General features: G+C 30.6%; 3 protein-coding genes and 1 long non-coding RNA gene across 5 annotated transcripts; 2 read left to right on the top strand and 2 right to left on the bottom strand.

Annotated features, from left to right (window-relative positions):
- The first annotated feature begins 1530 nt into the window (after nucleotides 1–1530).
- On the top strand, nucleotides 1531–3007 carry WRKY50 (WRKY DNA-binding protein 50). The gene is made up of 3 exons (XM_011021086.1): nucleotides 1531–1933; nucleotides 2136–2277; nucleotides 2449–3007. Exons 1-3 carry the CDS (start codon nucleotides 1702–1704, stop codon nucleotides 2570–2572), a joined length of 498 nt encoding a protein of 165 aa, XP_011019388.1. The 5' UTR covers nucleotides 1531–1701; the 3' UTR covers nucleotides 2573–3007.
- Nucleotides 3008–9232: 6225 nt separating this feature from the next.
- LOC105122155 (light-independent protochlorophyllide reductase subunit) lies at nucleotides 9233–13424 on the bottom strand. Its single transcript, XM_011021085.1, has 3 exons — nucleotides 13199–13424; nucleotides 10507–12876; nucleotides 9233–10399 (listed from the first exon to the last, which is right to left on the bottom strand). The coding sequence occupies exons 2-3, from the start codon at nucleotides 12798–12800 to the stop codon at nucleotides 9307–9309; spliced, it is 3387 nt and encodes a 1128-aa protein (XP_011019387.1). The 5' UTR covers nucleotides 12801–12876; nucleotides 13199–13424; the 3' UTR covers nucleotides 9233–9306.
- Nucleotides 13425–16730: 3306 nt separating this feature from the next.
- On the top strand, nucleotides 16731–17732 carry LOC105122154 (uncharacterized). The gene is made up of 2 exons (XR_841649.1): nucleotides 16731–16796; nucleotides 17026–17732. It is a non-coding gene; the product is annotated as an uncharacterized LOC105122154 (long non-coding RNA).
- A 194-nt stretch (nucleotides 17733–17926) lies between these two features.
- Nucleotides 17927–19469, bottom strand: LOC105122153 (protein phosphatase). 2 transcript variants are annotated; one of them, XR_841648.1, is made up of 4 exons: nucleotides 19315–19469; nucleotides 19108–19192; nucleotides 18863–19003; nucleotides 17927–18318 (listed from the first exon to the last, which is right to left on the bottom strand). XR_841648.1 is itself a non-coding variant. In XM_011021084.1 (3 exons), exons 1-3 carry the CDS (start codon nucleotides 19401–19403, stop codon nucleotides 18911–18913), a joined length of 267 nt encoding a protein of 88 aa, XP_011019386.1. In that variant the 5' UTR covers nucleotides 19404–19469; the 3' UTR covers nucleotides 18861–18910. The 2 variants fall into 2 exon arrangements, 1 of the variants encoding a protein (XP_011019386.1); XM_011021084.1 differs by lacking the exon at nucleotides 17927–18318 and having other exon boundaries at nucleotides 18861–19003.
- Nucleotides 19470–22736: the final 3267 nt, after the last annotated feature.

The following is a 22736-nucleotide window of genomic DNA, read 5'->3' on the forward strand; positions in this document are numbered from 1 at the left end:
AAAAAAAAATTGCCCAAGAAATGTTTTTTTTTCCGGGAAATAACATAGAAAAATATTTCCAAATCCCTTTTCCCAAAAAAGAAAAAAAAACCGTGAATATTCTTGGAATTTTGAAGATTTTACAATCCGGTCGAATTCCAGGTGTCAACTTCGAAGGAACATAACTCAACACCAAAAAGCCTTGTATACTTTTTTTTTTTTTTACATCAAGCTATAAAATAAAACTACGTCAAGAAGCTATTACACACACATATTTTTTTAAAAAATGGAAAATAAAGACAGAAAACTTTTTTTTTTCTGAATTAAGCTAAATGTGAAACTTCGTTGACAACACACATATTTTTTTAAAAAATTGAAAATAAAGACAGAAAACTATTTTTTTTCTTCTAAATTAAGCTAAATGTGAAACTTCGTTGACAGGGCCTTATGCATTCTTCGCTGACTGTCATCCATCTATGATTTTGAAAGCTTTAGCTCATCTCTTACAGGTGGCAACTGTGGGAGAAAATAAATGAGGCGATAAACCTGTCACTGACATTGTATGAATGAATGAATGAACGAACGAATTCAGACCTGCTAATATTCTTATTGTATGAGCACATAAGATGTGTATCTGAACCGGTCGTCCTTTCTCACTGACCAATAGGATTCCAATTTTACCTGGACCATTGGATACCCGCATGAATATATAAGAGGTTTTCATACCTGATTGGTATTGGATTGGTTTCGGATAAAAAATAAATGTAAAACATCAGTTTTTAGGTTGGATATTGATATTGATTTGCTAGAAACTCACCCATCTAAAATAAATAAATAATTTTAAAAAATTACATTTATAATTCAAATATTAATTTTAAGTTTGGGTTTAAGTTATGAATACTCAATTAATATTTAAAACTTGATTGAGTTATGTTCGAGCATCAAAGATTCATACTTTAAAAATTCATATTTATTATGAATTAATTTAAGATTCAATTAACTCGCTCCCATCTTAATAGAAATATAAAAAAATTAATTAATAATTTATCTTGTTTGACTTGATGGATCCTATCAATCATTAATTGTTATTATTCTTTTTTTTCAAAACAATATTAGTTTAATTTTTTTTTAAATATAGAATTCAAAGTTAACTTATCTACATTTTTTTTCAAAACAATATTGGTTTAATTTTTAAAAAAAATATAGAATTCAAAGTTAACTTATCTACTCTTAACTCAAATTTTAACTATTAATCCTCGAGGTTTAATAACTATTATCTTAATAAATAAAAAATGCTTATGCTTCGAGAAATAATCTACGACACCCTTCTTTTTCTTTTAGAACTGTCACTCTCAAATGACGCCATTATCATTATTTTATATTTATAGCAATCTTCACCGTTGTGAAGGGGTTGGTCTAACCACGAGACCTAAAACCAAATTCACAAAAATCAAGCCCAAGTCTTCCTCGAAGTCATCCTTGGTATGCCCCACCACCTTTAAATGTCAAGAAGCTAAAATGCTAATGACTGACCATCAAACTTCCCGGTCTCTTGGCATTAGCATCGAAGTTTCCTGCAACGTCACAGGAAGGTCATAACGAAGCAGCCAACATGAGGTTGCCATAAATAGAGACACTAGATATATAATTCTATAATACTGAACATTCAGGTTGATTGCTTTGGTGATCAAGAGAATTATGATCTGATTTTTTTATACTAAGATGTCCAGTCCTAAGTTGAGCACACAGCAGGATACACCCGAGCTGAGTGACTACGCTCACGACCAGCTGTCCAATTTTGAGCTCTCAGAGTTCTTGACCTTCGATGAATGGATACCGCTAGAAGATGCTCCATCATCCATAGCTTCCAGTTATGCCTGCAACCCGGTTTATAGAGCACGTGTTGTTGGCGAGTCAGGTGGAAGTAGCAGCCCTCGTGAAGAGCTAAGTGGTGGTAAGCAAATTAAGTCATGAATTAATAAGCATGTACGTGCACATAAATATTAAGAAGCCATGATAATTCTAGCAGTTTAGCCATTGCTGTAGGGATGTTGATAAGCAACCTTGTATCTTCGTTTTCATAATATATTCCATATATGTTTGTCGCATCCTCGTGTTAATTTGTGTTAGTAATTAATTGCTCGTGTATTAATTAGGAGAGGGTGAAGAAGGGCGAGAGAAGAAGGAAGCCAAAGAAAGGGTTGCTTTCAAAACAAAATCAGAGATTGAAATACTAGATGATGGGTACAAGTGGAGGAAATATGGGAAAAAGATGGTGAAGAATAGTCCAAACCCGAGGTATATATTTATACAATGCTTTGTTACATATTTAAGCTTTGGATCATGGGCTAGATGAACGAGATTTATACTAAATATTTTACCACTTAACTTGATCAACTGCAGCTAAGAGTACTAATTTGCAATGCATAATGTCATAATGACCTTATAGAATCATGTGTTTGTTACCAGGAATTACTACAGGTGCTCGGTTGAAGGCTGCCCTGTGAAGAAGAGAGTAGAAAGAGACAGGGACGATCCAAGATATGTAATAACAACCTACGAGGGCATTCACACTCACCAGAGCTCTTCCTAATTCTCAAGTGAAGTTGCATTGGCTCATGGTTTCAGATCCGCAGGCATGCATGATATTGATGAACTTGTTAAAGATAACGTATTGCATCGATCTTGGTTTCACTTTCCTGCAATCTTTAAGAGTTGGAAAGCTCATGTACGACTTGCAAGATGTCTTAGGAGAATATCAAACAATAGTCTGCTTTGCCAACTTCTTGACTAGCTATACTATAGGACGTCGAGTGGTTTTTTGGCACTAATTAATCGGGATCCCGGCCCTCTATGCAATATGGTGTCTGATACAATTTCAGCTGTTATTAATTATGTGCTATGAGCATGCGTTCTTATAAAGTTTGATAATTGATTATTAAATTACTTTGCTTGGCTTCTCTTTCAATAGCTAGACTGTATATATTTATCACAGGAGTTCTTGAAATTTAACAATCAGTAAGAAATTTGCACTGACGCCTTTACATACCGTTAGAAATTGAAATAATATTTTTTAGAACATGTTGTTATAATAAAGTTTTAATTATGTCTTTCTGTATATAATAAGAGTAATAGAATAAGAAAATCATTTCTGGTTTTTTATTGAGTGCATATGAACAGTTGTTTTAACCAGAAAAAAAAAGAAAAAGAAAACAATTTTTTCGCACTTCCATTTCATAGTTTAAGTTAGTTTAATTTATGATAAAAAATATAAAAAGTAGATATGAACAAATATTGAATTATAAACTAATATGATATGCTAAGAATTATCTTATCCATGTCTCATATATATAACCATAGCATCAATAAATATTATAAGCATTCGTGTATAAATTTCTTCATGAATATACCTTTTCAAATACTATAATAACTAAAGATAAAATAAAGTTAGTTTGATGAGTTGGTAATCAGAAATCGAAACTCAAATTTGATTATAAATAATATGTTTCTTGAAATTTGGTTTTGATTACAAATTAACATTTAGTAAATATTTTTATAGTTAAAAAATATCTTGTAAATGTCTGAGAGAAAATAAAACTTGATATAGATCATTTGATGTCAGATAATAATATTTAATTTTAAATATTATTAAATTGCAGTGTATTTTTCTTCTATAATATCACAATATTTCTAAACTCTATTATTCAAAGGATCCCTTTATTTTGAACAAAATCTATCTTTATCAGATGTATAGATAGGATGCATGATTAATTTTATTCAAGATATCATTAGCTTTCAGTACAATAATTAGGAGCGCAACATTATATATATATATATATAATGAGATCAATAGAAATTAACGATGCATATATGAGTAAAAAAGATTATAAGTCCTCTTTCTTAAATATTTCTCTTTTCTTTTCGTATCAGCATTGTTAATAAAAATGGATAGTATAATTTTATTATCAAAGAAATCAAAAGTAACATCAGACAATATCTAAGAATTCCCTATAAGAAAAAAGGTAAGAAAGCATCCAAAATAATAATATTACGGATTTTGTTGTAATTTTAATATGCTTGTTTTTTATTGACTTGTTTGAAATATTTTTTAGAGTTTTAATTGTCAAATATATATATATATATATAAAAAAAAAAATTTAGAAGTGATTCAAGCAACGTTTAGCATTAGTTAAAAAACGAAAAACTTCAATTGGGAAAGAAATCATGGTTTTCTAGGGCTAATTGCAGAAAGGACTTCTGACCTAATTTTTAGGTCAATCCCCATGGCGACTGATGACATATATATAAAACAAGAAAAGATTTATGTCTGGTTCAAATTTTGGCTAGTGTTGGGAGAGGGGAGAGAGAAAGTAGCAATAGAATGGAAGAACGGAGGAGAAGAGACGGGAAAGTAAGTGTTTTGGCTAAACTTAAAAGGAGATGGTTTTGATATTTTATCAAATAAAAAAACAAGATATTTTAATGGTATTACCGGAGGTGTAAAGTGAAAATTGTCTGAAAGGATATGAAAAATGTAATTTATATGTGATGATGCTTGTAAAATCTAGAATGCCAGGAAAATTATTTTTTGTCGTATTTGAAATGATGAATGATTATGTATTTATGTTAATTTTTTATCTTTTATAAGTGAGGATTCTAAGAGTTAGTAATAAAAGCTGAATTTTCTACAAAACAATTTATTTTTTAGGATTTCAAGAATTATTCAATGATTAAGTCTATTTTATTATTAACTGAAGATTTTTTAATTAAAACAAAAGGTCTTTTTCAAGATTTCGGTGTATTAAATATACCAAGACTTGGGGGATATAAATGGATCGATGTATTTTTTATTTCATATTAAAAACCTTTTTTCTCTTAAAGCCTATAACTAGAAGAAATCAAGAGAAAAAAAATTATTATAAAAGCTTAGTAAAAACAAAGACTCATGACAAAAGGGTCTGATGAAATATCAAACACAATTTATTTAGGTTCAACTACGTGTCAGGTCTAAAGGTTCACTCTTTCACAAATTATTTTCATTAACTATTGAGATTCTTGATGCCAGACATTATATTTTTATTGAAAGGGATCTATCTCAAGAATTAAAATGACAACTCATCTTTAATGCAACAATTTAGTAGATTTGTAGGGATTTGTGGTGACATGATAGGTCACTTATCCAATAGCAGGGATGATAAGTCATTTTCTTTATAATCCTAACCACTAATCCTTTTTTTTCTTTATTTTACCTAGTTTTTTGTCAGTTTTGTCTTTAAAGATTTTCTTTAAGTAAGTTTATTTCTTCCTCTTTATCTTGCATTCCTTTGTTTTTCTCTTTTTATTTAAAAAACAAACTCTTATAAGGATAAATCTAATTATAGAAATGTAAACATCGTTTTATCTAATGATTTAAAAGATTTTTATAGAAAAGAAATGTCACCTCAAACCCTTGTAGATGAGGCTCCCAATACATTGAGTAGCGGGGATGTGTTTTTTGTAAATGGTCAACAACCTAGATTCTATATGGCTCAATTACCTTTTAAAAAAGAAAATAATCCACGAGAAGACCCTAACTTTTACTTATAGGTGCTTTGAAATTACACCCTTACTATGCATGGATGTATTAGGACCCTCCTTCCCTTCTCAAAGGTTTATTAATGATGTTTTTAGATATTATAAGGTAGGCTCAGGGCAACTATACCCTAGTGAGTGGGTGATATGGTTAGCATTTGACAAATTTCTTTAGCTTATCAGTATAGAGTCCATCATAAACCTCTTTAAGGTTTATTATCAACTGGTCAAAGTACTGATAATGGTAATAATATCTAGTGGTTTTTTACTCTTGTTAATAGGCCTAGTGAAGGCATGAGAAAAGCTATCAAAGGTAAGCTCATGCACGCAAAAAAATATAGAAGAAGGTGGCTAATCATGAGGTACAATGGGATAGTAAACCATTAGGTAAGTATGTATCAAATCTAGGATTGCTCAAGAAGATGCTTTCTTATGTGAACAATAAACCTTGTTTGATTTTTGGTGAGAAGGAAACTTTTGCATTATTGGCTTTTACTTTAACTCAAATATATATATATATATAAGTGTATTTGTTTTTAAGATAGTTTTTGTGGTTATGATTTAAAAAAAATAAATTTTAAAAAAGATTAGTTATATGTGGTTAGTTGGATTTAGATATGTGTTTAGTAAAAATTATGGTTGAGGTTTATGTACAGCAAAAAAATATATTGCAGTTGCTTTTCAAAGTTTTTTTTATTTGGAAATGTATTAAAATAATTTTTTTTAAAATTATTTTGGATATCAACGCATCAAATTAATCTGAAAACACAAAAAAAATATTCATTTGAAATAATAAAAATAAAAAATTTCAAAACTTTTCAAAAATATTTTTAAAATACAAAAATAAATAGCGTTCATAAACTCAGTTAAAAAATATATATAAAAACATAAACTCAGTTAAAAAAATATATAAAAACTGTCTCAAAATATATTTCAAACTTAATTTTTTAATGAATCCATAATATAAAACATAATTTAATTGTTACTAAATACTTTATTATATTTTTTGCACCGTAAATACAGAAGTTAAAGATAAACAAACTCTTGTCTTTCATCTTGTTTTCGTGCACAATTTTAAGGATGTATTTTCTATTAGGGCTGATGTTGCTCTTGGGGGAAAATATTTGGCTAAAAAGCTTGGGCTGAACTCCTCAATATTGAATTATAAATAGCATATGCTAAGAATTATCTTAGCCACACACACACACACACACACATATATATATATAAAAGCATCCTCCTGTACAATGTTTTTCTTTTTCTTGAATATACCTTTTCAAATAAATAATAACTAAATTTAGAATAAAATTAGTTAGATAAGTTGATTACAATGTATACTCAAATTTGATAATAAATTAATAATATATGTCTTTGAAGTTTAGATTCGATTAAAAAAATAGTAAATATTTAAAGTTTAAATATTTAAGAGAAAATAAAACTTGATAGATGATTAGATCTCAGATAATAATATTTAATTTTAGATATTACGAAATTGTGGTGTGTTTTTCTGCTACAGTTACTATTATATTACAACATTTGTAAAAGCTACCCGTTTTTGCCTCGACCCATTTTAACTCCTCCAGACCGCAATTATGGATCAGAAACCACAAAAACACAACTGGGAGTCCGGCCGGCGAGAATACAGAAGCAACCTGTATTTGAAATATATGAATATAATTTCAGAAATTCTCTAATGGATCAAGAATTAGTAGAAATCCAAGGAAAAGAAAAGGGTTGTTAGAAATTTGTTTTAAAAACATTTAAATATTGTCCACTTATTTTTAAAGTAAAGATTTTATTGGCTTGTTAACAATATAAAATATTAATTTATTTAAAATACCACAAGGATTAATGACATATTGATCTAAAACTCTTGTTAATGTGTTTTGTAAACTCAAAAATCTTTAATTACACCTTAAAAAATTATAACATTTTCTTGTAATTTATGCGGTAAAAAATTAAAAAGTTAAAATTGATGTATAAATCATCAAAGATTTTAAATCATTAAAAACAAATACAGCATGTAAAAGATATTATGTTATCATTTTAAGTTGAAATATTTAAATTAAAAAAAAAATTTATCCCACATTAAAAAAACATAATTTTTTCTTATGAACATAACATAACATAACATAACATAACACACACACACACACACGTATATATATATGTGAACATAACATATATATATATATATATATATATATATATATATATATATTAAAAACTCTCAAATACCACATTAAAAAAATAACTTTTTTTTAACATAAAATATATATATTAAAGAGTTTCAAATCCTTCAAATTTTATATTGAAAAGATATTATGTTATTCTTTTTAGTTGAGGTATTTAAACGAAATTTTCTTTTATTATATGTTGAAAAAACATAACTTTTTTATTATGAATATAGAATATATATATATACACACACACACACTAAAAAGTTTCAAATTCCACATTAAAAAAATAACTATTTTCTTAGAAATATAGAGTATATATACTAATGAGTTTTAAATCTTGCATTGAAAAAATAAAACATTCTTCAAGTATTTATATAATGAACTTTAAAAAGGGTTAATAACCAGCTAAAAAAATATGAAAAAAAAAGAGTCTAGAAGAAAAACCACATTTAAAAAAAAAAAAAGTCTCATTTAGGTTCGTCTAGGTCACCCGGGTTTGATCGGATTTTTGCACTGGCTAGTTTTTTGCCTTACTCTGATTAGTCCAACCACCAGGTCAACCCGCTGAGCCGGTCTGGGTTTAATAACTAGGATTTTGATCTTATTTCAATTTTTTTTTAATGGTTGTGCTGATATATTTTTAAATAATTATATAACTTTGTTAAATTTATTAATATTAAACTTATATTTAGTCTTGTATTATGCAAACTACATCTACTTAAACCAAACATCAACATGCCAGCATAATCTTTAGATAACAACTAGAAATTAAGTGACTGACAAGAGATCTATGCACAGGTTTTTTTGAGATCAAAACCCGCTGTGTTGTTAAAGAAATATATTAAATAAAGTTTTAAAAATAGTTTTATAGTACTTTATAACATATCCCTTCAATTAATAGTTTTATTGAGCTGAAGACCTGCATAAATATTAGGATTCAAACTCCTTGCCACGCCAAAAAAACCATTGCAATCCAAGATAGTTCAACGAATTTTATATGAATAAATACAATATCAAGAGTGTAATATTATCAACTCTCAGGTCATTTACTTCATCTATCTATTCATTAAAATTCATTCGTTATATTCATCTCTATTCCCTCAAAAAAATAGTTTTGTATCTCTCTTAACATATATAAATATAGAGGTTATATATCCTATGGTTTTCCAATAGCAATTGATTACAGCATCGTTACTGACAGGAATATGACTGTTGCGAATGCAACAAAGCAAAGCATTAAAACCATTTGATTTTACAAAAAGAATTGAAGGAATTCGACAATGTATTCTTGTTCGACAATTCTGTAGCATCAACAAACAATATGCAACTGCAGGGTTTACATATCTCGTTTTATATATCTCACCATTTTCACAGGGTCCCCAACTGCAGGGTTTATATATCTCACCATTTTCACAGGGTCCTTTAGACCGATCAAGTATATTTGTTCGCTAAATCTATTCTGAGCATGCGATCCAGTCTTGCTATGTTCAAAAACTCAATAGACCAAGTAGCAAGGTTAAATGTGCTCAGTTCATGCTAAATACCTTGTAAGAGCAATACCCAAATTTTCACAGTTTCATCCAGGAAAGATGACATTAGGGTTCCGTACGTGTGGAACAAAACCTGCCAGCTCTTTCCAACTAGTTACTGTGTCCTTAGCTTGAGAGCTTATGCTCCACAATATATCACCTGCCTCCACCTTTCTGATTAGTTGTGGGTATGCTAATACAATGGCCTTCGACTTCGAAAATGGTTGCTTGTACGACTTGGACATGCCACTTGCCACCAGCCAGCGTGTCCCAGATTGTTGCTGTGTTTTGGTAGCCCAATGTTGTGTCTTGCCAGGTTCAGTATTCAACCCTGAAACATGGACTTCAGTGATTTTAAACCAAAGACAATCATTCTTTTCATACTGGATCCATTCATGATCATCTTCTTCATTTCTACTTTTTTCTAACACCGAACCATACAATTTTGACATGGGATGGATAGAAGTCCTCTCCACTTGGATTAGAGCAAGCATCGGAGCACCAACTGGCTCAAAATTTCGAAGAGGATCCCTAAGCAGGATCTTGAGAGCTACCGTGAGGTTGTTCCCCAACAAACCATGCTTTCCACCAGATACTGTACCCCAGTTAATGTCTCCTGTAAACCTTCCATTAAAATCTATGCACTTTGCACGATGGGCTGCAAGGATCCTTATTGTGTGCTCATCAACTTCATCTTCCTTGCTGATGATTCCAGCATCAAGTTTCAACCACTCCTCCAATGTTATAGAGAGAGACAATAATCCATCAGCACCACTGTCATCATCTTTGGCATCAAGATGGTGCAATTCTGCACCTCCCAAACTGAGAAACCCAACAAGATTGGCATCCTTCCCTTCAAAAGCCAGCATCTTTCCAGGAGACTGGGGACTGATGCTTGATGGTGCCGCTTCCTCAGACATGCCGGACTGGATTCTCAACCCTTCAATGGACATGGCATCAATCTTTATCATTGCCAAAGGTGCAAGATCTTCAAGCCTAACATATTCCCAGTCTACCTCATTGCCGATAAGGCTGGACTTTATGTTATTAAAGAACTGATGAGAACAAACTCCTTCAACTTCCTTTCTCCAATTAAATGGATCTTTCCCAAGCAATGATTCATGACACAAAGCAGCCTTCCTGTGACAATGAGAAAATAAGATCCAATAAGGCAACATGTAAAATGACTTTTTCAATGATAAAAAATTAGGCAAACATGCTTCAATGCAATTCATATGCTCACCAACCTTTCAGTAATATCCTCTGCTATTTGTTGCAATATCTTCCCGGTGATATCCTCCAAAGGCATTAATTTGTTTGTCAGCAGAGATAGTTTTGTGATGCCAACCGATGCCAGATACTGTAATATCTCCATAATATCAGAACCTAATTCTGCAGGTAGCACTACAGGACAAGAAACTTGCATAACTAAGCTCCCTGCATTTTTAGAATTTCTGAAAAGAGAAGGATTCATAGACCGCAGACAACCTCCATCATTGGTATGGATAAAGGGTCCAAAGCCATCTCCAAGTGGTGGTAATTCAACTTGTTTCTCAGGAAGAAGCTCAATTGGACTCCCAAATCCATCAGAGCAATAACGTGGAGAATTCTGAAAGGCCCCCTCATCTAAGCCCCATTCTCTCATTAAAGCTTCTGTCTCCAAGTCTTCAAGCACCTTCACCTTCCTTCTTCCACTTAGCAACTGATTTGCTCTCCAATGCTCCTGCTCAGCAGCCTGAATAACCAGAGATAAATCAAGATCATCAGAAAGGTCCCTGTAACTAGACCCAGCCTGAGCAACGTGACCCAATTCTTCATGTTCTCTGTTTCCATCAAAATCTATGATGAAGCTGCCGGAAGCTATGGCTTCTTTTTCAAACTCTCTTAACAAGCGCTCTCTAGGAGACTCAGGTTCACTATCTGAACTCAGACCAAATGGACTATGCTCAATTCCCAGCATATTTAAAAAATCACTTGCAACAGACGTGGTAAATTCATCCAGGCTCAGCGATTTCTTTGCCACTTTATTAGCCTTGTAATTTGATTTAGTTTCCATGTAGTTTTCATTCTCTAGATACTTGCTCATAGCAAGCTGGGATTCCAACTTTTCAGATTCTGAAATGAGCTGGTTATTAAAAGCTGATTCCAGATCTTCCATAATCGATCCTTTCCTACTTGCACTATTCTCATCATGTTTGCAATCATCCATTAAAACCTCTTCTACATGTCCATGGAAAATATTTCCCTCCGAATGGAACTTTGTCTCCTCATCAGGGGCTATATCATCATCCTTGATTATTGCATCCAAGTCAATGGTTTCAATTGCAGAACCATCGGTAGTCTGAACATCATCTTGTTCTGGTTCCATTTGTTCCATTTCAGATGTTTCTATCCCCTGCTCAACAACTGTAAACTCAATATCACACTCATTTCCATGGTCAGCTTCATCAAGCTCAAACTCCAGGTGAAACTTTGGTTTGAGCTGCTGCATATGGCCAGATAATGAGTCAAGTTTTTCTGAATTCTGCCAGTTCACCTCATCGAGTTTTTCATATAGAAAATTTATTGACTTGGAGAGTTCCAATCCCAAATTTGATGAAACATCATGGTAGCTCTTCGCATCAACAGATTGAAAAGAGAGAGGAGGCCGACGATTTAAATCACTAGGAACACTTTCAAGTCGCCGAAGCATTCCATTACTGTTAGTGTGCCCAATACCTGTTTCGGGATCCGCTGCAGGCCTATCATGCGCTAAGTTTAGAAGGTCAGAGACACGCATATTACTTCTTGATTCAACAAAATTGTCTCTCAATACCGAGAAACCAAAACTAACATTTAGAGTAGCACCCTTAGCCTTGCCCTCAAGCTTATAACTTGTAGTCCATTTATCAGTACTTTTCTCCCCCTCCAGTTCCTCCGAATTCAATGGCAACAACAGTGTCAGATCTACCCACTGTTTCCCCATGTCAATGCCTGGAGCCCCAATTATGGATGCATAAATCAAGAAAAGCTTCATTTCATACTTTGCTGCATGATAGGGCCCACTTCTTGAACCATATACAGAACATTTATGCATCAAAGTCTCATCAAATTCAGCAATTCCCTTCAAAACCTTTGCTGCACGTGTCTGCAAAACCACATCCTTCCTCTTCCAATGCACAGACAAATTCATACCATTAAAACTCGGGGGTAACCCTTCAATAGAATGCGCGTGGAGAAAGAAACAAATATTGAACTTTTGACGACCAATGTGGGCTAAAGCTTTCAAGGGCTTCTTCCAGTTCCATGCTGATGATGATTTCTTGTCCTTATATGACACAGTTTCATTAAAACTTTGTGGGTTAAGACTCGATTTTGATTCTGATAAGCGGGGTTTCTCAACTGATTTAGATCGAGCACTGGATGGGGAAATCAAAGCCTTTTGTGGGGTTTTATGCAAGTATAGGGCTTTGCTTATTGCCTCAATGTCTCTCAGCAGTTGACCACTATTCGAACTTCCATCAGCATCACCATTTCTAGACTCAGCTTTCGAAAGCATCATTTTGGCATCATCAAAACAAAGAACCTCTCACATACAACCCAATTCTCAATAGAACATCTTGCCAATTCAGTTTTCACTGTTTAATGATTCACAAAAGATAAATAAGTATCCACAATTTAATCAATCAGAGATTACTGGATGCATCAAATAACAAACAAAGAAACAACCCCTTCAGATATACGAAACCCAGATCACTTTAGCCAAAGGGAAATCACAAGAAACCCCAAAAATGCAAAATGAAAAAAAAACTAACATACCAATCAATCTTGAACTTCTCGTTCAATTCAAACAAATAAATAAACAGTTACATCGTACAAAAAGAACTAATCTTTTTAACTTCTAAGAAATCAAATCAAATGAGCACTAAAAATTAACAAAAGATAGAATAGTTAACTTACAGTGATTAAAACTCAGTTCCCAATGATCAAATTTTGTTTCAATAGCTAAGCTCTGGATGGGTCCAAAACCGGGAAAAGAAAGGTCGAAGGAAATGGGGATAAAAATATGATAATTGAAGTTGGTTATACCGGTAATTTATCGGGGATCGTGTCTTGTCTTCTGAAAAGTTTTCACGAGATTTGAGTGAGAAAATCAATGTTTAGACTGCAGTAGTGGTAGATAACGCAGTTGACATTATGTTTTTTTAAATATTTTATTTTACTTTTATTTAAAATTATTTTTTAATTTTTTTAATTGGTTAATGATAAAAACGATACAAACAAATCCACATTAATGGTTTTGCATTTGATCTGACATTGTACTTCGTACTAAGAACTTTGAATTACAAAGGAAACTATATTATTATCCGTGCAACGCAAAATTCGAGCAGGTTTATTGGTTTAAAAATAATTTTTTAAAAAACAATAAATTATTTTTTAATATTTAGTAGTATAATAAAAATCAGTTTAAAAATATTTTTTAATATTTGGTTATGTCATAAAAAATAAATTAAAAAATAACTTATTCTTTTTTCAAATTTATTAGGATAATAAAAAATAAATCTTACAAATTAAAAATTTTAATAAAATTAAAATTAAAAAATATATAATTTTATAAATTATTTTAAATAAAATAATAGAGATAAAATCTAACAAATTAAAAATTAAAATAGGAAACGCAAATAACAATTATAAAAAAAGAACCATGGTTAATATAAAAATCAAATTCTAAGAAATGAAATTAAAAAAAATATTCAAAACATATATATATATATATATATATATATATATATATATCACAATTAAGAGTGTGGAGAGGCTAAATTTAATATAATCAATAAATAATATGACATTTCTATATTTTTCATAATTTTTAAAAAGTATTTTTCACCCAAAATAAAAAAAAAACATTTTCTTTAAAATCAAGCTAAATTTTTCTTTAACTAGAAAATGTTTTTCATTGACCAACTTTCTTAATAATAAATAAACATAAAAAAGTTTATAAAGTAATTTTCAATGAATCACTTTTCATTAAACAAACACCTCCTCAAATCAAATTTGTTTTGGATGCAAAAGATATTGTTGAAATGTTTTTTAATTAAAAAATCAAACAATCTAATTAATTTAAAAAGATAAAAAAACAACAGGATAACCAATAAAGTTTATCTCAAAAGAAAAAAAATGATATTTTTTTAACTAATAAAACAATAGTGTATTAAATTAATTTAAATTAACTCGGATTAATCTCTTTTAAATTCGTTATCACTATAGAAAAAAAATTCAAAAAATTTATCAAACTCAATTTCCTAATCAACTCAAAATTTAATGATAAAAATCAAAATAAAATTCAACTAAAAAAAATTAAGTCAACCTAAGTTAACCGTAGTTATGAGATCAAGATAATTTTATAGAAAGTAAATCCTTTTTTCCTTTTTATAAATCTAATGTAAAATGGTCATTTTCAACTGTTTCCTCATCCACATTTCTTCATAAACTCCACTCTTGCATGTTATAAAGCTTTGAGACTAAATCAAACCAAGCTCAATTTATAAATTAAATTAAATAATCAAAAACAAAAACGTAACATTTTTTATATCCTCTCATACACTTCATTATTGAGAGGATTTTATTTTTTTTCATTTCATAACCTCAATTCTTTTGTGTTTTGCCCTTTGATCATTTTATATATGTGTGTGTATTCATTTCATCACCTCAATTCTTTTGTGTTTTGCCCTTTGATCATTATATATATATTCATTCATTTCATCACCTCAATTCTTCTGTGTTTTGCCCTTTGACCACGCAAAAGAATTGAGGTATATATTGATCAAAGGGCAAAACACAAAAGAATTGAGGTATATATATATTCATTTCATCACCTCAATTCTTTTGTGTTTTGCCCTTTGATAAAAAATTATGTTGCCATTATTATTATTAGTATTATTATTATTATATTAAAGATTGATATTATAAAACAAAATTATAGATTATAGTTTAAAAAAATTAAAAAAAACAACCATCATTTACACATGATTTTTTTAAGGGAGTCAGTCGTAAATAATAACGGCTACTTGTAAGATAGAAATATTATGCATGACTTGTTAAATTATGTTATTTTTTAAAATAAATTTTAAATGGTGATATTTCTTTTTTTTTTATTATTGTATTACTTATAAAAAAACAATAGAAAATTACCTTAAACCTTTTAAAATTTGTTACAGATTTCACGTCTGAGAAATTATATTTTATATGCATGGTGAATATGAATTTTAAATTTTGGAAAAAAAAAAAAGAATACCCATATTTATTAAAAACCTGCATCTCTTGTCTCTGTGTTTACAATCAAGATCGCTAGTTCTTAACTTCTCTCTAAAGCTTCTTTCAATTCCCCAATCAAAACCCATCATCATCCTAAGGCTTACAAAACCAAATCCACCTAGCTGTCTTGTTGAAGACTTCTCACATCTTTTGCAACCATGCAAGTAACAGTAGAAGATCTCTTGAATAATCATATCTTCTATAAAACAAGCTAAACGGCATCTATGCTTCCACCCTACTCATCGTCTCTAATTTGACATGGAACCTTCAACGCAATCACGTTATCAGCATTTCCACCTTCAATTATGTCAAAGTAGTGAGTAAATGCCATCAATGTTACTGTTTTGTGAGCTGGTATGGTTTATACATGAAATGGTGCAGCTGTTGTTGCTTTTCTTATGAACCGAACACCTTGTCAGATGCCAAGGAAACATTGTTGGAGCTGTATTGCTAGAGGACACAGTTAAAAGATGGACATGCTGTCCTCGACGCTGGATGTGGCTGGGGATCACTCTCTTAAAAAACTGCTCAAAAGTACAGTAACTGTGAAATTACTGGGATTTGTAACTCAACAACACAGAATGCATACGTTGACGAGCAGTGCCCGCATGATACCTGTTATATTGGCATGTACTTTGTAGGGTTCCGGCTTTCCATTCAGACGTCGAGTGTTGACTGTCTTATTGATAACTATATTCCCATTTTATATTCAAAAGTTATCCTCTTGGTTTCGTTTCTTTAGAGATCTTCTGCTGCAGATTGTGGAGATCATTGTTGCAGACATCAGCACATTTGAAAAGGATGCGTCCTATGACCGTATACACTGCATTGGAATGTTTGAGGTCGGAGAATTTCATGCCACATTAGGGATGTGATGACCGTAGTTGATTTGGTTTAAGATCGAACTTGTTCTATCCCAGCATATGAATAATTATAGCGATCTTCTTAACAAGATATCCAAGTGGATGAAACAAGATAGCCTTCTTTTTGTTCAATATTTCTGCCACGGAGCATTTGCTTTTACAACTTTCGGGTAAAGCTTGTCAGAATTTGTTACCTGGAATTCAATTCATATTATTGCTCTAAGTAAGCTATATCTGAAGCATCTATTCATTCAGCACCTGAAATGTTGAATAAACTTACATTCCTGCCTCTGTTTCTAATATATTCAGGATAGATTACTAGGTATTTCCTCATCGGAGATGCAATGCCTTCTGCAAATCTGTTACTTTATTTCCAGGTCTGCGCTTGCATACCTCATTCTCAAATACATGCCTTACTTTCCGAGCATACCAGGCTCTAGATTCAAATCTCAATGAATGTATGGTGATGCGCCAAAGGATTAGAATTACAAAATTAAATCATGAAATCATATTAGAAGCATACTCAAACAAGAAAGAATTCCAACCGCAGCATGAATTTCACTTTCTCACTTGTCGAAAGCTTCCTTCTAAAAACTCTCTGTGCAGGATGGTGTTTTCGTTGCAGATCATTGGCTTGTGAATGGGAAACATTATTCATAGACAAGGTGAAGACGAGTAACTCTGCAATTGTGCTAATAAAAATAGACTTGGTTAAGAAGCTTTACTTCCTGGGAAAAAGTGCAGAACTTGCCAAATCAACTACTCTGTTGTGGTTGGCATGGATCATCTCATTCGTCAAGATACATTGAAATCTCGCGGTCAGGAGTGGCTCAAAAGAATGGACCAGTACTTGGCTTCCATTAAGCCAATAAAGGATTCCACCTATGGTAAAGATCAAGCTGTTAAATGGACCGTCAACAGGAGAACATTCTTCATTGCTGTTGCAGAACTCTTTGCATAGAACAATGGAGAAGGGTGGATGGTTGCACATTTCCTATTTAAGAAAAAAATGAAGGATTCCTAGCTCCTTTTCAGCAGAAAATACTATGGTGGAAGAGGTGGTGCTGTGAATCTCGTTGTCAAAGTCAATAAAGCCTTCATGATATGGTCTAAGCGAATCGGTCGATTGAATAAGGAGGATGTACTTTAGCATTTCGAAAGCGTAACCCATCATCAGGTGAATAACAGTATTCTTATATCACAAGTAAAGTTGCAATTGGGCTCCCAGAATCAATCAGGAACTGCTTTATGGACAGCTATGCTCCAAGTTTCTCCGTTCAATTAAAATTCCCTTCTTTGATTTCAGTTTTCAATGCTATATTAGGAATTGCTTGCTATATGCTAGTGAAAAAAAAAAAAGCTTTTGCAAGCATTGTAATGCAAGCACATATATTCTGTCAAATTGATTCAAAATCCTCTTTCAGTGTAATAAATGGGTTTGCCATCAAGCTTGAGCATTAGTATCAAGTACTGATCATTTAAGAGCAGTGCCCTGTACAAAAGAAGATAGGAAACAAGAAACCTGGCTGTATTTCATCATCAATGAGTACAAGCAACTGAACAAGATCTCCAAATCAAAATCTGTTGTTGTAAATAACTAACATTTAACTTGAAATTCTCAACACTAGCATGTCAGAAAAAGTTTCCTGAGCCCTCAAATTCACAAGGTACAACCAATAAAATAATTCAACAGCAGGCTTCTCTCCATCTATTCTACAGAACGAAACTCTCCTACATCAGAAATTGCAAAACAAAAGGAGGAACCTGGGATAGATAAATTTCTAGATTCAATGGATATGCATCTCCAGCAATTTAGCGCATGGTAATAGTCTGCATCCAGATGCCATCGTTATACATTTTATCAGTTTTGCTTGCTAGGAGGTTCTGCAGATTTATTACCTGAAGAAAACAACAATTATCACCACTCAACGAAAATCAATAACTAGTATATTCATCCTATATTTTCCTTGCTAAAAAACAGCAAAAACACAAAATGCAAGGAAGACATTTTGTCAAAGTAAAATACGCACGTTCTTGGTTTGCCAGAGATGTTGATTTAATCCATCATTTCTATAGAATCGCAAACACAGACAAATGAGCTGATATTTCATAATAACAATTACCGATTCTTCTTTTGTAATTGAAGCACGATAATCTTTTAGGCTGAACATGTACCTAGCATGAACAGAATTTAAACCATGCAAGGAGCTACAGAATGGAGATATCACAGATACATAAATAGAGACAGATAGACAGTCTATTGTCCAAGAGCAAGGTTACTGGCTCTAGTCCATTTTCATCAAAATATTTTGCAATCAATTTCTTCATGGAATGACATCACTCAAACAACCCAGTAAACCATTTGATCGAATTAATCCAACACCACATCTTACAAAAAATATAAATAATCAAGCAGCAAACCCACAAAAGCTAATGCACTCACCTTCTAACTTGTTCTCTAGCGTGTTAAATAAAGATTAAAGTATAAAATTCACTGAGAAACACCGTCAACTGGCTTTCCTAAATCAGATGGAACTATTTCAGCTTCCAAAAAACGACTCAAATGCTTATCATCCAAATGTTCCTATAACAAAAACATAAACGAATAAAATTATAAATGTTGAACAATGGGATTCAGGATTTTTAAAGAGAAAATATGAAAAAGAAAGTAAGGGAAATGGAAGATACAGAAAGGCAAGCTCTGTATTTTTGCCACTCAGAAACACATTCCTCTTTCCCCCACTGTCCTTTGACAAACTTCTCTGAATACCACCTATGCAAAAAGTATGCAGAGGATAATAGTTAGGGTTTAAGAGGGGTTTTAGTGAAGAAAACAGCCAAGAAAAAGAAAAGGAAACGAGACCCGTTGCTGTTAAGGGAGCGAAGAAGAAGGACCTGTTGAAACAATTGTGGTAAGCAGCTCTGAGATGAGCACAAGGAGATGTTGAAGATTGATCTCTTTTGTCCTTCTTTGCAATCCTCATCTTGCTTCCCTAATGATTTTGCCCCTTTTTCTGCAACAACAAATAAAGGCTGCGTCTTGTTCTGGATGTTCCAATATCATAGTTACTGCTTTTTATTTTTTTATTTAAAAATATATTAAATAATTTTTTTATTTTTAAAATTAACAGATCAAAACAAAATAAAAATATTAAAATATAATTTTAAATAAAAAAATAAATTTTAACTAATTTTTATTTAGATTACATTCTCAAATAAGAGCTTAATAAAAAAATAAAAAATAAATTGCTTAATTTTGAGTTTGGGGATACTTGTATAATTAGAAATGACTTTTAAAAATTTTAAAAACTAAATTTTAATTAATTTTTGTTTAGATCACACTTTAAAATAGGAGCTTAATTGAAAAACAAATTGCTTAATTTTGAGCTTGGGGATACGTGTATAATTAGAAATGATTTTTATTTATACCTAAGTAGCCTTGCTTCTATCCTTCTAGGTTTTATAAAACTGAAAGAATTACTATAAAATTATAAAATAAAATAAAATATTTTGTATTTTTGTGTTTGCAATATTTATTAAGATACACAATATTGTGGATTATACTTAAGAAACATTGTGATTGTTTAAGAAATATGTAAAAATTCAATTTACATTATTTGGTTTTAGTTTAGGTATGTACATTTCAATACTAAAACTTTATTTTTATTATATTTTAATTCATATCTTTTAAGAAAAGAAAGAAAAAATTATTGAAAAGAAAAAGGAGATAGAAAGATTTTAATTAGTCATGTTTTAACAATAAAAAAAATATCAATTATGATATCAATAAATTGATTTTAGAGACAAAATTCAATAAAGGTTGATTTGCTCCTTAACCACGAAAATAGAGAAGAGCCCATAAAACTTTTTAATTTAATCTGATTTTTAAATCTTAAAATAATTAAAGGGTGTGTTAAGATTGAAATTATTAAGGTTTTTAGGATATTTAAGGAGATGTTATTAGATAAAAATATGTTAAAATTTGGTTTGTGGATCCAAAATTTAGAAATATGATTTTTTAATAAGTAGAGGTGACCAAAATATATTATAGTCATCATACATTCTATTTTAAATAAAATGTAATATTTTTAGATAATAGTTCAAAACAAACACAGATATACTTATTAAAATAAAATATTTTTATTTATTTATCAAATTTTAGTAGAGTCTCCTTTAAAACTGGAGATTCCAAGTTATCCAAAAAAAACCTATATAATTATAATCATGTATTATAATCATATATATGACATAATGTATCATCTTCGTCATAATTATAATAATAATTATAAAATATTCATATATAATCATGTATCATAAGGAAATTATAAATCAAATATATGCATAAAATTATGAAAACATCTTAATTTAAAGAGTTTGCTTACATTCATTTATCGAAAGTAAAAATTTAACATAGTTATTATATAATTAAGTATATAACATTTGAACCTTAAGAGGTAATTTAATTGGCTAGTCTTTAAGTTTACCCCCTAATAATCATGAGTTCAAGTTATTTTAGAGTCACTAGAGACTTACATGATTATTAACTTTAGGACTCATAGAATTAGTTGAGGTGCGCGCAAACTGTCCCGGATACCCACATTAATAATAAAAAAATATAGAGAAATTGTCTCTCACAAAAAATTGTTGTAAAAAATCAGTTAAAAAATAAAAAGTGAAACCTTATTTACCTAAAATTTCAAACTACAGGTAAACCCAAGTTAACAAGTAGAATCCAAATAAAGAACTGTAGGCAGAAAGGACCACAGGGGAAAAATAGAATGCATATTGATATCAAAAGAAGCAATTACCTCTTGAGAAATGTCATTCCAACCGCTTAAATCTCTAATAATTGTTAATCAAGTTCTACACTGATGCCAATATCAATGTAACCTGTTGACATCCTTAGTTATTCCAACCCGAATTAGCTAATCAAAATCTATATAAATATCGACATCAATATAACTTATTGAGTTATCCAAACTCGGAATAACAAATAAAGTTCTTTTAAATACTTTAATTCATCATTTGTTAATATCAACATCAAAGGTCATTTGACATCATCAACGTTCTATTAGGAATATATAATCAAGTTTTTTCATCCATATATTTCTTTCTTTTTATTATTCATTTATTTATTTATTTTTCATAATAATATTTAGAATGAGAAAATGAAATTCAATACTAATAACAATAGCATAACTTGAAAATTTTATTAGCATTAGGTACCTATTTAATATATTTGAAGTCCCTTCTCTAGCTCAAGTGAGTGGCCCAATTATCAAGGTACCCCTACAAATCAATTTAGTCATTAATCAATATTACGCTTTGAAATTCAGAAACAACCATTTCCTCTTTTTTTTTTTAATTTTTACTTTCAACATGTTCCATGATAATTTTTCATATCAATTTAAATATATCATTTACATATTTAACCATCAAGATCTTTCATTAATAATTTTTTAAAAAAATACATCTTCACATAAGTATATATCATATATTATTTTTTACTCACCTTTCCCACTCTTTGACTTTCCATCTCTCTTTCTCAAACCCAAACAAGTAAATAGAAAAATAGATTAGTTCAAAGGATAGGCACACCTCTAAAAATTCATCATCCCTAAACACTATAACACTTATCTTAAATTGATTTAACTGCCTGCATTTTTGCTTGCTTCATTATGATCGATCTGGATATCGTTAAAAACACCAACGTCATTATCCTCAACATTACTGACCTCTCCATTAACTAGGGGTGAGCATTTTCGGTTCGATTCAGTTTTTATCTAAAAAACTAACCAAAATCAAATTTTAAAAAATTTAAAAATTCAAACCGGAACCCAACCAGAATCGGTTCAAACCGACCGGTTTCGGTTCGGTGTTTTTACAAAAAAAAAATCAGAAAACCTGTCTTATTTTCTTTAAGGCTTTTTTGGGCTTTCTAATGGGTTTTTTAATGGGCTTTCTGATGGGTTTGTAATTAATGTAAATATTATCTAATTTTGTTACAAAATTCTATAATATATTTAATTATTTTTATAACTAAACATTTATTTATATTAAATTATTAGTGCTAATATTGTGTTTAATATGTTGCAAGTCTTTATAATATTTGTGTTTTGAACTTCTCATGCATCAAAGTTTAAATAACACACACACCAAATTAAAATTAAAATTACAAAGCATTGCCTTCAAAAGGGCTTAAAAAAATAACAAATAACATTGCCATAAAAAATAAAACACCTCATGCAAAAAATATAAATCTTCATTGTGCATATCATCCCAATCAAAAAGCACATCAAGATGACAAGAACATTGCA

The sequence above is a fragment of the Populus euphratica genome, unplaced genomic scaffold, assembly GCF_000495115.2.
Source record: "Populus euphratica unplaced genomic scaffold, PopEup_1.0 scaffold19.1, whole genome shotgun sequence".
Lineage (NCBI taxonomy): Eukaryota > Viridiplantae > Streptophyta > Magnoliopsida > Malpighiales > Salicaceae > Populus > Populus euphratica.